General features: G+C 38.2%; 1 protein-coding gene across 2 annotated transcripts in view; it reads right to left on the bottom strand.

Annotated features, from left to right (window-relative positions):
• The window catches only part of LOC147306467 (uncharacterized), an 11249-nt gene extending 276 nt beyond the window's left edge, over positions 1–10973 (bottom strand). The window contains exons 1-18 of one of the 2 annotated variants that reach the window (XM_086275996.1): positions 10765–10973; positions 8644–8696; positions 7361–7436; positions 5668–5807; positions 5305–5388; positions 5156–5212; positions 4838–5038; positions 4445–4639; positions 3910–3964; positions 3721–3811; positions 3490–3631; positions 2972–3076; positions 2678–2786; positions 2189–2417; positions 1754–1828; positions 1474–1576; positions 725–831; positions 1–480 (exon numbers count right to left, since the gene is read on the bottom strand). The exon at positions 1–480 is cut by the window's left edge and continues 276 nt beyond it. In XM_086275996.1, the coding sequence (XP_086132122.1) occupies positions 336–480; positions 725–831; positions 1474–1576; positions 1754–1828; positions 2189–2417; positions 2678–2786; positions 2972–3076; positions 3490–3631; positions 3721–3811; positions 3910–3964; positions 4445–4639; positions 4838–5038; positions 5156–5212; positions 5305–5388; positions 5668–5807; positions 7361–7436; positions 8644–8685 (1956 nt within the window). In that variant the 5' untranslated portion in view covers positions 8686–8696; positions 10765–10973 and the 3' untranslated portion in view covers positions 1–335. Of the gene's footprint in view, positions 481–724; positions 832–1473; positions 1577–1753; positions 1829–2188; positions 2418–2677; positions 2787–2971; positions 3077–3489; positions 3632–3720; positions 3812–3909; positions 3965–4444; positions 4640–4837; positions 5039–5155; positions 5213–5304; positions 5389–5667; positions 5808–7360; positions 7437–8643; positions 8697–8956; positions 9113–10764 lie in introns of those variants that run through there. The other variant, XM_086275995.1, reaches the window with a different exon arrangement.
• Between the last annotated feature and the right edge of the window lie 2092 nt (positions 10974–13065).

Genomic DNA, 13065 nt, shown 5'->3' on the forward strand with positions numbered 1-13065 from the left:
ATCGAATCTATAACAAAATGGAATCAGGAATTCCTGAAAGCCAACCATTGCCAAAGATTGCTTAGCGCTTACAGCATATATATGCCACTCTAAGAAGGCACATGAATAATTATAATATTAATGTAGTACTATGTCGATCCAGGTCTCCTTTGCACACATACAGTGATGGTGATGCACAGATTTACCAAAATCTAATAATAAACAATTCAAAGAAACTTTTTGTGTTGTGAACCAGAACAATGACAAAAAAAACCAACAAAAAAACAGGGTGCCATGATCACGGCGTCAACTCAAAGGAAACGCCACGTGCTTCTCATGTCTTCTCATTGGCGTGATCATTTTTGAATTGCTGCATGCAATCCCAGCCTGCTGGTGAATTTTTCCCTATCGATGTTCTTGTGCTCCGGGACGTGTCTGAAGGTGCAGTCGTCCCTTGTGCATCCTGTCGTCCTCCAGAAAAAGCACTCCTTCTTGTATGTGCTACAATATGAAAAACAAGTGATAAATCATTCTAAAAATTCAGTTCTGGTGATGAATGATAAAATTTAAGTTAAAAAGAAAATACATTCATTGTTCTTTAAAAAGGCCAAAAATCACAGAAATAATCTCATCACAAATCTGGAACTACAAACTTATTTGTCTCAATTCATCAAAGGAGAATAAAATCTAATCTTGTGACAAAGTGAATCAGTGCTTTTCTCAATAAAAGGAAGAATGTCCTTACCTTGGGCGAGGGCAGCGGTCAGTAGCAGCTAATTTGGACCCACCGAGTTCAGGGTGGACTTTGTAGGGGTATCGCACCGTCAGCAGAGCCCCCTCGAAAATCATTCCCTGGAGAGTGAACAGACCTTGTTAATCATCGATTACTGTGACCGTGGTTTTCTTGAGTAATTTATCAATGATTTATCATTCCGGTTGGTGCAACACAGATGCACTAAGAGTTTACGTGACCTATGATCACCGTTAGTGGGGCCACTACTGTAACAATAAATAAAGAAGACTACACCAACAGCCGTGAGTGCAGTGTGCAGATGGCAGGTAGCTGCCGTGGAGACAGAACGGGTTAGTCTTATTACTTTATGTGCTTATATTTGTCTTCCATTAAATACCAGTTTACCGGAGATGTCTGCTGCCTCTGCATTTACTGGCCAGCTGCACTGCAGTGTAACAAAGAGCATAAGCAGACTCTTGGAAACCCACAGACTCAAAAACCTAAAACACTGGACTTACAGTCAGACTTTACTCACACTATACAAACCTTAGGTTTCATATCACAGTGCTAAGTCGAAGGAAAAAAAAAAAATCTAAATGTGCATCACAATCCAAAGACTAAAGTTCACTGTCTTGTCTTGCCTGTGACTCATGCTGCTCTACACTACACATGTGCTGCACCCATAGCTACGTCTGACACACAGGTTTTGTCCCTGAATGTAACTAGATATAACTCACTGCAAATGGCAAATGGATACATACATTAATACACTGGATGGCTTTATCACAATCTTCCTTTCTGGTGTAATTCACAAAGGCACACTGTTGCTCCAGGAGCATCTTGATGCTGTAGATGGCCCCAGCTCTGAGAAGGAGAAAGGAGCGAGTGTTGAAATGATCGATGAACTCACTACTTCACTGACAAAAAAAAGACCCAGCAACTGCTCAGATCATATTTTGGTTTTTCTTTTCTAATTTCAAGCCTACAACATGAGAGTGCTGAGGAAGATCCTCACACAACAATAGCGTTGCCATAGCTCACCTGCTAAAGAGCTCGTGGAGTTTTACATAGGTGACAGTAGGCGCCAATAATCCAGTCCAAACAGGGAAAAGTTCTCTTTAAAACAAAACGGCAAGAATAAAAACATTCATTTTTAAATTGATATGCTCTATGATTAAGCAAATAACGTTAAAAGCTTGAAAGGAAATCTGAGCCCACTTCCTCTCAACATCAAACTTACAGTCACATTAAAGTCAAATCTTCCAGCATTATACACTTTTTAGTAGATCCTTACTCCGACTACATACACAAACTTATACATAGCACATCCAAGGTGAGACAAATCAGTCGGAGACCTGCAGAGTGATTATCAACCCCCCCCCCCAAAAAAGCCCTTAAAATATTGCAAAAAGAAAACTATAATTTCATAAACACCCTTTTGTTTGAATTTTCGTGTACATATTAATGAGGACTTACGGTTTTGGACCATTCCTGGAGCGAGGGGTCGGCGACTGAGACTTTGATCTGTTTTGGCCAAACGCGTCAGACTCTCTCATCTGCTGCATTCGTGGGCGGCTTGGTTGTAGGACAGTCCACTCTCCCACATCGTCATCATTATCATCATCATCGTCATCATCACCGTCATCATCTTTCAGCCCTGCTGGTGGGTCTGCTGTCTCTTTGCTGGTGGCAGGAGCTGTGCAGACTGAACAAACAGTACAGTCATGTTCACACTTGACTGGAATTTATATATTTTTGTGATTTAACACAAAATCACAAGTGGTGACAACACTGTTCTTTTAGATGAGGTGTAGATTTGCTCTTTTTTTTTTAACACAAAAGCAATTTTCACAAATCGACTAACCCTACTCAATCATGGCAAAGAATGTAGTCTTAACAGTGCCGACTGTTGTAGTGCAGTCTTTATATACCAGGACGCTGTTGTTGTTACAACATTTTATTTACCTCCAGGACCTGTGTTACTCTCACTGGCAAACAGAGCTTCCACAGCTTCCTCTAGTGTACCGTGAGTTTTCAGGGCTTCAGAGCTCACTGCCCAGCTGAAGCCCATTTCCTGAAATCATACAAACACACAGACATTAAAGCCACAAATGATTACTTTATTAGCCCAACACATACACACCGACAGGTGACACTGGTGTATCCCAAAAAGAGCTTTTCATATGAATCTGTGGGAGGGAAACCAATGAATCAGACTTTTGTTTTGTCTCATTTCCATTTTTGCAAAGCGTCTCCTACCATGAGGTGCAGCGTCTGTGCTCGTTTCAGCTCCTGTGCGGCTTCAGCACTTGTACTTTCCAGCCTCAGGACCTCTTTGTAAATCAGTGAGGCTTCGTAGTATCTCTGGGAGAATCAATGTTAGGATGTGAAATTAGTTGGGGAATTTACAACAAGTTGTAGGATTGCGTTATTACACAAACAAAACCGCCAAGTCTTCAGTTTTTAAACGAGCATGCTTAAAGAGGTTCTGATTCAGCCACACGGCATTTTGGAGGATGCAGTCTGTTACTGTTTAATAGCACCGGGCTCTTCACACAGGGACTCCTGTTATGCTGGTAATGAGGGAATGCTAAATAACAGAAAACACCAGAGTATGATGCAATGCAGCACAAGCAAGTATCTGCAGTTCCTCTATTGTTCCACAGAAGTATGTTAATCCCCAGAGATCTCAGTGTCAAAATGCCCATCTAAATCATATTTACAGCTGCAACAAAAAACCCCAGCAAAATATAAGCTGTGTTAACTGGATAACTTACCTTAAGACCACAGAGAGCTTTCCCTTTCCTAAATAAACCTTTTATCCAGTTTGGTTCCATGGAGAGTGCAACGTCAGCATCCGTGAGAGCACTTTCATACTGCTGTAGTCTTTCAAAACAGAGGGACCGATTTCCAAATAACCTGAAACACAGCGAACAAACATTTATGGCCATTAGCAGTTAACAGCTCCTGGTAGTTCTAATGATGTCAATTTAAGTCAATGTTCTTACTTAAATTCCTTTGGGTTGAATTTAATAGCCTCAGTGAAACATTTTACTGCCTTCTCGTACTGCCCAGAGGCAGCCAAACGATTCCCTATGTCTGGAAAAGAGAAAAAAAACCCTGTTGTATCCTGTTTGTATTTTGACTTTTTTTTAACATAAGGCTCTCAATGATGATGGATGGAAAATGTCACTTACTGGCAAACTCAATGCTTTTCTTTGCATACTCCTCTAATATGGGATCCATTGATTTCTGTATAGAAACCCCCCCAAAAAAGTCTGGTTGATGAATAATATTTTCAAAGTCGTACTTTGAATTGAAAAACAAACACATTTGCGTTGTGGTTGCTAGTAAAAGCTAACAAAAGCTTCTGAGGGTTGAGGTAGGAGCGCAGAGGGTTTTGCAGCATGCTTACACATCACATTAGATAATGGTTAGAGGGATATTCTCTGGGTCAAAGGGAGTCCGAACAGAATGTCCCAAACTACAATCAGTGATATTAAAATGATCAAGGCTAAGCAGGGGGTGTTTTTGTGTCTGTCTTTGTGATTCCAGGAAAAAGGAGCAGATAGGAGGTCGATTTCAAACTGCCAAAGCAAATTAAATCCTTTAAAACGACAGATATTTCTCCTGTACTTCCTTCTAAAAAAAAACTTTGAACACAACATTCAGCAATTTGGGAGCAACAGACTTTAGTCTTGACCTATAAGAATATGTTTTCAAGATTCCCACCTCTTTACTGGTTTCAGCTTTCTCTTTCTTTCTAACTTCAGGTTCCTCAGTGATATTTGGATTTTCCACTTCAGGCTGTTGAACTGCAGATAATTTACTTTCCGCCTTTTTTCCTCCTTTTTTCTGTTTCTGAATCCACGTCTCCTCAGGCGCCGATTCAGCAGAAGCAGCATATGAATTATTGAAATCCAAATCCTACGGAGGATAAAACAAGGTGGTTGTTTTGGGGATAATCATCCGAAAGGTGCTCTTGTGAAAAGACTGTCATTTACAATACGCATGAAAAATAGTGTTACATATTTGCATATAATCTGATACTGTTAAAGCTCTACCACTTAAAAGAAAAGGTTGCCTTTCTGTTCCAAAAAACTGAAATTTACAACTCTGACAGACCTTTTGCTCCTCTTCCTCGTTCTCATTCATCTTCACAAGATTTTTTTCTGCAGTATCAGCACCAGTCTTATCACATCTGGCTGCCTCAGTTGCCTTTTGAGTTTTATCGCTTCGTGAGGATCCAGTTGTTTCTGCATTACTTTCAATTATAGTCTCATCATCTTCTTTTTCAGAGGAATCTGACTTGCCTTGTTCTTCCTCCTGAAATAACATAAACAGCATTACAAACAATCAGAGCAGCTTTAAAAATACCTTTCTGTCTGGATTTTCCACTCTGACACTTGCATGTACACACAACAAGGATAAAAATAGACTCACAGCTGAACCGTCTTTAACTGCACTCTCCTTTTCTAGCCGCTTCTTTTCTTTTTTACGCTGCAACAAAAGACAGAAAATTCTGGTCAAAAAAAAAGCAAAACGCCAGCATTGCTAGAACGTTAAATCCTAATAAGTATGCATATGCAGACCATTTTTTTACGCTTGTTCTTCTTAGTTTTCTCCTTACGCCTTTCCTCTTCTTCTATTAACTCCTTTGCAATTCTATCAGCTTCCTGGTGAAAAAAAAAAAAGGCAGTGTCAACTAACGTTCCAATAAATTCCCAAAAAAGATTAAAATCTGACAGAGTGCACACAAGATAAATTGCTTTGGATAAAATTACCATTTTAAAAGATAAATATAATACTGCTTAAAGTTTTTTCAATGCTTTGGTTTATTCCCCACAGAGTACGTGAGTCAGAGAGAAAGATATGTCCTATTACAAACCAGACACAAATATTAAAGAGATCGTTCCTTGTTTCATTTCCCAACAAGTGCAATAAAAGGGCAATACCTCATCAGTGAGCTGTTTTATTTGCGGATGTGGTTCTAAAGTCCTGTTAGCGGCCCTGCGTTGATAATAACGATCGTCGTCGTCGTCGTCATCACCTGAATAAACGAGATCTTCCTCCAAAGGATTTAAAAAATTTAAACCTGCAAGTTATAAAAGACAAATACAAAAACGTGATCGTCACTCCACGATAACACAATGCAAAGATCACACCAAATTCCCTGCTGTTTAATCACGAAAGTGGTGAAAAGAACCACAAAAAAAACACAACACCTGGGAACAAGTAAATAACAACATTTTTAAGTAAATGAACTAAATCAAATCAACTACTACAGCTTTTTAAAGAAAGTTCCTCCTCACTGTTACTGAAGTGTCATAAGCATCTGCTTGTTACACTCAATACATACATGAAATAAGTGTTATCAGTTTAGTTGGATTTCTTGTGGCTATAACAGAGGTGGGAGATATACAGCAGCTTTAGAATTAAATAACAACATTTCAAGAACATTTGCAATAATTAGATTTTGGCTGTTGTGGGAAATATCTGTTATCTGTTAACACTGTTTTGCTGATGCTTGCAGCTTGGACACAATAAGTGTAAATATAGGTAAGTTTCCATCAGTCTTTTCTAATGAGCAACTGTCACTGATGACATGCATCCTAATTTGAACTGAATCTACTGAAATAAGGTCCCACGGGTGCCAGCAGCATTATGATGCAATAACAGTGACACAGCATAATTCTGATGCAAGTGCATCAGAATTCATTTCCCTACAAATTAAGTATAAAATAACTGCTTAACACTTTCAGCTCTTGAGCAGCCTGCACAATTGCACAGAACACAAGTTTAAAAAAACAAACAAAAAAACTCAAAAACAATTCCTACCTGGGATGTAAACAGCTGCTTAAAACCCTGCTTTACCACCATGTAGCCATGTCAGAAAATTTCCATCCAACAATTGCTCTTCCTGTCACATGGAGCACAACTAGCAATTGCTCCAACCAAGCTTGGTGGGCTCATTTTCTTACATTTGGGCCACACATCACTGCCAGCACCTCCTCCTTCATAACCTGGTTATCAATGTTGGGAGTTTGCCTGAAGTGGTGAAACAAGTTTGTTGTTTCCACCTTTAGCAGGAGCATTTTTTCTGTATATTAAGTCTTGTGCTTTAATGGAGCGCACTGAAGTAGCTCCCTTTTAAACTGCTAAATCCTCGTAGGAGTCTGATCCACGGCTCTGCCTCTCAGGCATAACTGTGCTCGTCTCATTGTTGTCCACTTAACAGATGGCGTTGCTATATCAACAAATTTGTGATATGACAATTTTATATCACGTAAAAATTTATACTGGTATTACGGTAGGCAATATAATAGGCACAGTGCTAGTCTGTAGTTGTGGATTTGCTGCAAGTGGCTCAAGAAGATGTATGTCTGATATCCCTTCCCATTCCTTCTGTTTCCTTACTCTTCCAAATGTATGCTCAGTGTTTCCTCCCTCCTCTATTTAACCTTAGATTATTCAACACTGCACTTGCATCAAAGCAGACAAATTTAGCAGACAGTTTATATAAAAAGGAAAAAAACAACAACAGCTGAGCAGCAATGCTTAAAACTACAAGCCTATACTAAAGCTTGATTTCAAGCTTGATTTCCTCTTTAACATAACTTGTAACAGCAGTTTCAGAGAATGCTTTACCAAAAAAGCCAGGCCGGATATCATTCAGGAAATTGCCAGAAGGAGCTCGTCCACTCAGGTAATCTACCATTGATTCCTATAAAGAAAGAAAAAAAGAAACAAATAGTTAGCATCCAACATATTTACATGTTTAAAAAATGAATCTGCTGTAAAATAAACTACAACTGGTTTGGTTTGTAATTAATAGTTTCAGTATTTTTAAAGCAGAACTGCAGCCTGCATTTCACAGGTTCTTGCTTCTTGCAATCAAATGTTTGCTGGTTGGATTCCTCTGTTGTTATCACATGAATATCTTTCATCCTTTTATACATGAAGGGGGTCGGAAGTTCAGAAAATGCTAACAGGTTTGTGTGTAGAGAGTTATTAAATTACTGTGACATTATATGAATAATTTCCTTTGATACTAATTTGTCTCTAGAATTAGGATATTTATTCTCCTGTTGATTGACTAATTGATAATGATTAAACAAGTCATGTCTCAAATATGATGACTTCCAGCGTTCCTTCGTTTTATGTCATTATGAGTTTACTACCCCAGCTTCTTTTTCATTAGTACATCTTATCTTCACCAGCCTGGGACACAAAGCACAATACAAAAGTCTTAAGCCACCCTTCCTTTCTTTATATCAGTGCTTCAGGCTTTCTGAAGGGTCTTTTTTTTTTAAACATTGGCTTATTTACCACTCTTTCCCCCCCCCCTTGTACCAATATTTTTGTTCGTTTACATAAAAATATAAAAAAGAGACACCTAACTCAAGAAACCAGAAACGAGCTGTGGCTGAAGTATACCAAATTACATGAAACGGGACAGAAAAATCATAAAAAAGTATAACAGGAGTTTCTTCAGCAGTGCCTCTATTTGTTTTGGGGCTAAATTTCAGAGAACGGCGCTGGGATTATGTCAAAATTGATGGAATTATGAAGACAGAAAACTACCCTCACATTTTGCTCTACCATGCAAATACCTTCTGGACAGAGTCTCACTAGCAACGTCTTAAGGGTGACATTGCCAGTGTGTTTCAAACAAACACTATCAGTCCACAGTCTGGACCTCAACAGTGTGGGATCATTGTGACAAAGAATGGAACAAAAGCAGCTTGTTAAAGAAATAAAGTAACTCCGAATAAACAGCGTTCGCTGTAAGACTGCAAGCAAGACGTCTGCTTTATTACACGCTGACGAGCCACCATGACCACACCTAACATCATAATAACCTGTTTTTCTACATCTGTGATAACACTGTAATAACAACACAGCAGTTTTATGGCTTTAGTCATACTCACGTGTGTGTGCATTAGTCTCGAGTTTTCTCGAATTCTGGGCATGGCTGTCCCACCTGGCAGGTAGAGAAATGGAAAAATAAACTTCAAACATATATTTAAATACTCAAGGACTAGCATGTAACGTTGGAGAGTTAACATTAAAGGTGGTAAAAACACAGCAGCGTCACCTTCGCGCTGTCTGAAAGCCACAATAATACGTCGTTAGCTGGTAAGCTAAACAGCGACATAAGCTCAAACAAGTCAATTTCTTGGTAAATGAAACTGATGGTCAGGCCTCCCTAATAAGAAATAACTATCACTGCTTTATTCTTACCTTTCACAATCTTTCTAGGCATGTTATTATTTCTGTGAAGTGTCGTCCAGAAGCTGTGTTTATATATATATATCGTTGGATAAGCAAATTCTACAGTACAGTGATCCCTGCTTCCTGCTTTCTGCTTGTGGCGTCGGATTTCTTCTTCTGCTGCTCATTTAGCCACCTGCGCTTCTTCTTTGACGTTTTGCGGAAAGCTTTAATCATTAATGTTGTATTACTGCCATCTTGTGGTAGTGGATTTGTGTGTGTGTGTGTGTGTGTGTGTGTGTGTGTGTGTGTGTGTGTGTGTGTGTGTGTGTGTGCTGTTTAACTGTGACACTAAATAATATTAGAGAGCTCACGACGTCACAAGCCTCGAAAGACGCAAACACGAATTCATGATTCAGGATATTCTTCTTCAGGTGAGATGTGTGTTCATTTAGTAGTTTATTCCAACCTTTATAAGGATTTGTAAGAAAAATGCATCACTTGCAATGTTTATTGTTGTTCTTTGTTGTCTCCATGGGAAACATGCTTTTCTTTTTCATGTATTATTTATCTATTAATTTCTATGATGTGGAGTTGCTGGTGTGTTTTTGGATCATTGTCTCGCTGTATAAACAGCTTCAGGGCATAGATTACCTGAATAAACACAAAAGGTAATTTGTAAATGTGGATATCATTTATTCAGTTAAAAAAAAAACATTATAAAAATCTACCTACCAAACTTGGTAGTGATAGTGTAATGATCTTGGAGCTGATTTGCTGCTTCAAGGTTACTTGCTATAATTGATGAAACCATGAAGTCTGCTCTCTACCAGAAAATCCTGAGGGAGAATGTCTGGCCATCACTTCATGTCTTGAACTCCAAGAACACGTGTGTTATGCAGCCGGACAATTCTACCTCTGATGAACTCAAACTAGGGCAAAACAAAAACAGAATAAAGGCTTTGAGTGCCTAATCACATTTAGGACTCAAATGCAATTGAAATGCTTTGGCGTGACCTTAAACAGACCGTTCAAACTGAAAAGTTGAATAAAAAATATTTTTGCAAAGAAGAGTGAGCCAAAATTCCTCCACAGTAATGTGAGAGATTCATTGCCACTTGTGGCAAAATTCTTTATGGTACAGTCAGTTTTTAAATGACTTTTTCATACTGGTTTCAATAATTTATTTCCCTTAATAAATGAAATCATTATTTAATAATAGGTTATCATTTGCCTTATATGAACATTTGTTTGATCCTGTGAAATATGACAAATATGCAACAAAATAAGGAACAATTAAGGAGGAACTACTTTTTCACAGCACTATATTCAGTGCTGTGCAAAAATCTTGAGCTACCCCTGATTTCTTCATATTTTGCTAGGAAAATGGGAAATACAGTGATTTACTGAAAATGTAAATCATTGTATTTCTGTGCAAAGCCAGGCCGATTCTAATGAGCTTGAAAGTCAGTCTCTTGGATGACCGCCTTTATTCTTCAATGCAACCTGAACTAGGGCTGCTCAATTAATCGAATTTTAATCACGATTACGATCTGGGCTTTCAACGATCATTAAAAATGACTGAGCCGATTATTGGCCCCTCCCTCATTTATCCGCGACACCTTAAAGGCCAGTGTTCCAGATCTACTGGCGTTTAGATCAACTGGCGTTGGTCGAACAGATGTGTGGCAGTCTTGCGTTTCAGTAGCTACTACCGACAAACCAGCAAAAAAAACGCCAAATGTGTCATCTGTGACACTTGTGAGGTTGTCTCAAACACACTCCGTCAGTCTTGATGCTGTTGAACAACAAAATGTTTAAAAATGTGGCGAGTTTACCTGGTGATATCCTCGTGCGCCACGCGATCGCGAAAACAGCAAACAAGTAACACCACGCCGTTGTTGTTCACGGGACAGCAAGAGTAAACGATCGGGAGACTCTTGTCGTCGTTATCGTTCCCCTCGCACGGTTTATTTCTCCGAATTCAGCGTTTTTGCTTCACAACTACAGCGTGCAGTTTACTTTGTGCACTAACATGGAGTCGAGTCAACCAGCGCCACCTCTGGCCAAGTGCCACAGCCTACAGCCAGATCAACCTGTGACACACATCTGCACCACGTTTGAATTCGTGTCATGCACATTTGTACCTTTCAATTGTGTCTGTTTGTGCGTCATGCAAATAAACCTTTGGAAAGAATGAAATGATATCATATATTCCTTATTGGCCTACATTTGTACAAAATTCCAAATTATATACACAAAGTCATAGAAATCACCACTCCAATTGGTCATCATGATTTTAATATTCTCTTTTTCCATAACAATGAAATACGCCTTGGACAAATATGACACATCAATATTTCATTAGTGTTGTCACATCACATCCTGTAAGCATCGTCTGTCTGTGTCTTTTCCCTGAAAATGAATATTTCCAGCCAATATAGGCAATTCATCAACATGGCTGGAGTTATATACAGTCTGTATAAGTGTGGTTAATCTAATGAACATTTGTAAGGAGACGGCAGTTACTGTGAATTCACAGCAGTTACACAGTGATTAGTAATAAACAGCCAGTGAGAGTGAGTGGATATGACTGTTCCCACCACTAACACATGACCATAGGCCACTACTAGATTAACTTGTGACACATCTGCACCTGCTGCTATGATCACATTGAGTAGAGGCTGAGTGGCTGCACTTACCCCTGGTACATCCAAATCTACCCACAAACATGTTGAAAGATGCAATGCCAGCAATGTGGATTGTCAACACTGAAAACAATCAGTAAGCAAAGACAACAGGGATCATTTGTTTCTGTTTATTTAGCACCCACAACATTTGTAGTCGCCTTCTGCACAGGGGAAGTCCACACACACCGTGTGGTACCACTTTCCACAGAAGGTGCAATCTGCAAGATTGAATGAGATTGTCAGGGTCATTGTCTGACTGTTTATTACTAATCACTGTGTAACTGCTGTACATTCACAGTAACTGCCATCTCCTTATAAATGTTTATTAGATTGACCACACTTATGCAGACTGTATATCACAACCAACTCTAACATGTTTGTTTGCAGAGGGAAGACACAGACAGACTACGCTAACGACATGTGATGTTACAACACTGGTGAAATATTAGTGTGTTCACGACATTTTTCATATGGGCAAAAGTATTGATATCAGGATGGTGATTCTTATGTGTATGTCATTTGGCATTTTGTACAAATGAGCAGCCCTAACCTGAACTCTTAGATAAGCTTTCTAGTCAGATTTTGTATACTTGATTAAAGAAATAGGAACAAATGTTGTGTTTTTGTGACATGATCCTCGTAGCAAATGATAGAGATAAAGATATGATTTAAAATTAGTTCTGTTATGTGTAGACACAACAATGGTTCATCTCTTGAGTTCATCTCTTGAGTTAGGTGCCTTGAATGATTCACAGTGCACTGTTAAGTGGCTTAATAAACAAATAAACAACAAACTTTTTCTCAAAAATGGTCAAGTATAATAATAACGTGCTATTCTGAAACAAAATGTAAATAAATGGGGGGTTCAAGACTTTTGTGCAGTACTGTAAATAAGTTAGTTTGTATTTTTGTTTTTAGATGCATTCAGAGCAGTGTCCATGTCAGTATGGGTGTATATATATATATATATATATATATATATATATATATATATATATAAATAAAATCAGGTTATGAGTTCAACTGCTCAGTTTTCAAAGAAGCTTAAGTTAAGCAAAAGTTAAATCTACAAGAACAAATCACAATTTTGTTTTAAAAATTAAAATAAATGCACAATAAGATTCACATGTTCACATTAGAAACAATTAAAAAGAAGAGAATCACATACTGACGGGAAAACTCATAATTCCTGAGAAGAAACTCACAAATTGTAGAGGATAAAAAGCAAAAAGTTAAAATAAAAAAAAATTATTTAAAAATTAATTTAAAAATTTAAAAAAATTTAAAAAAAAGATATTATTGTATTTTTGTGGTAATATTTTGTGCTTTTAATGATTATAGAGTTTTTAGTGATGATATTTGAGTTCTCATTTGTTAAATGAGCTTTTGTTATTTTGTTTTTATTCTGAAATCGGTGACGGAACTTTAACCCGGAAGCAGTGGAGTGTT

Source organism: Aulonocara sp. 'chitande type north' Nkhata Bay, linkage group LG19 (assembly GCF_057382095.1).
Source record: "Aulonocara sp. 'chitande type north' Nkhata Bay isolate Kocher_YH1m ecotype deep benthic linkage group LG19, A_spYH_male_GT1.1, whole genome shotgun sequence".
NCBI classification, from domain to species: Eukaryota; Metazoa; Chordata; class Actinopteri; order Cichliformes; family Cichlidae; genus Aulonocara; species Aulonocara sp. 'chitande type north' Nkhata Bay.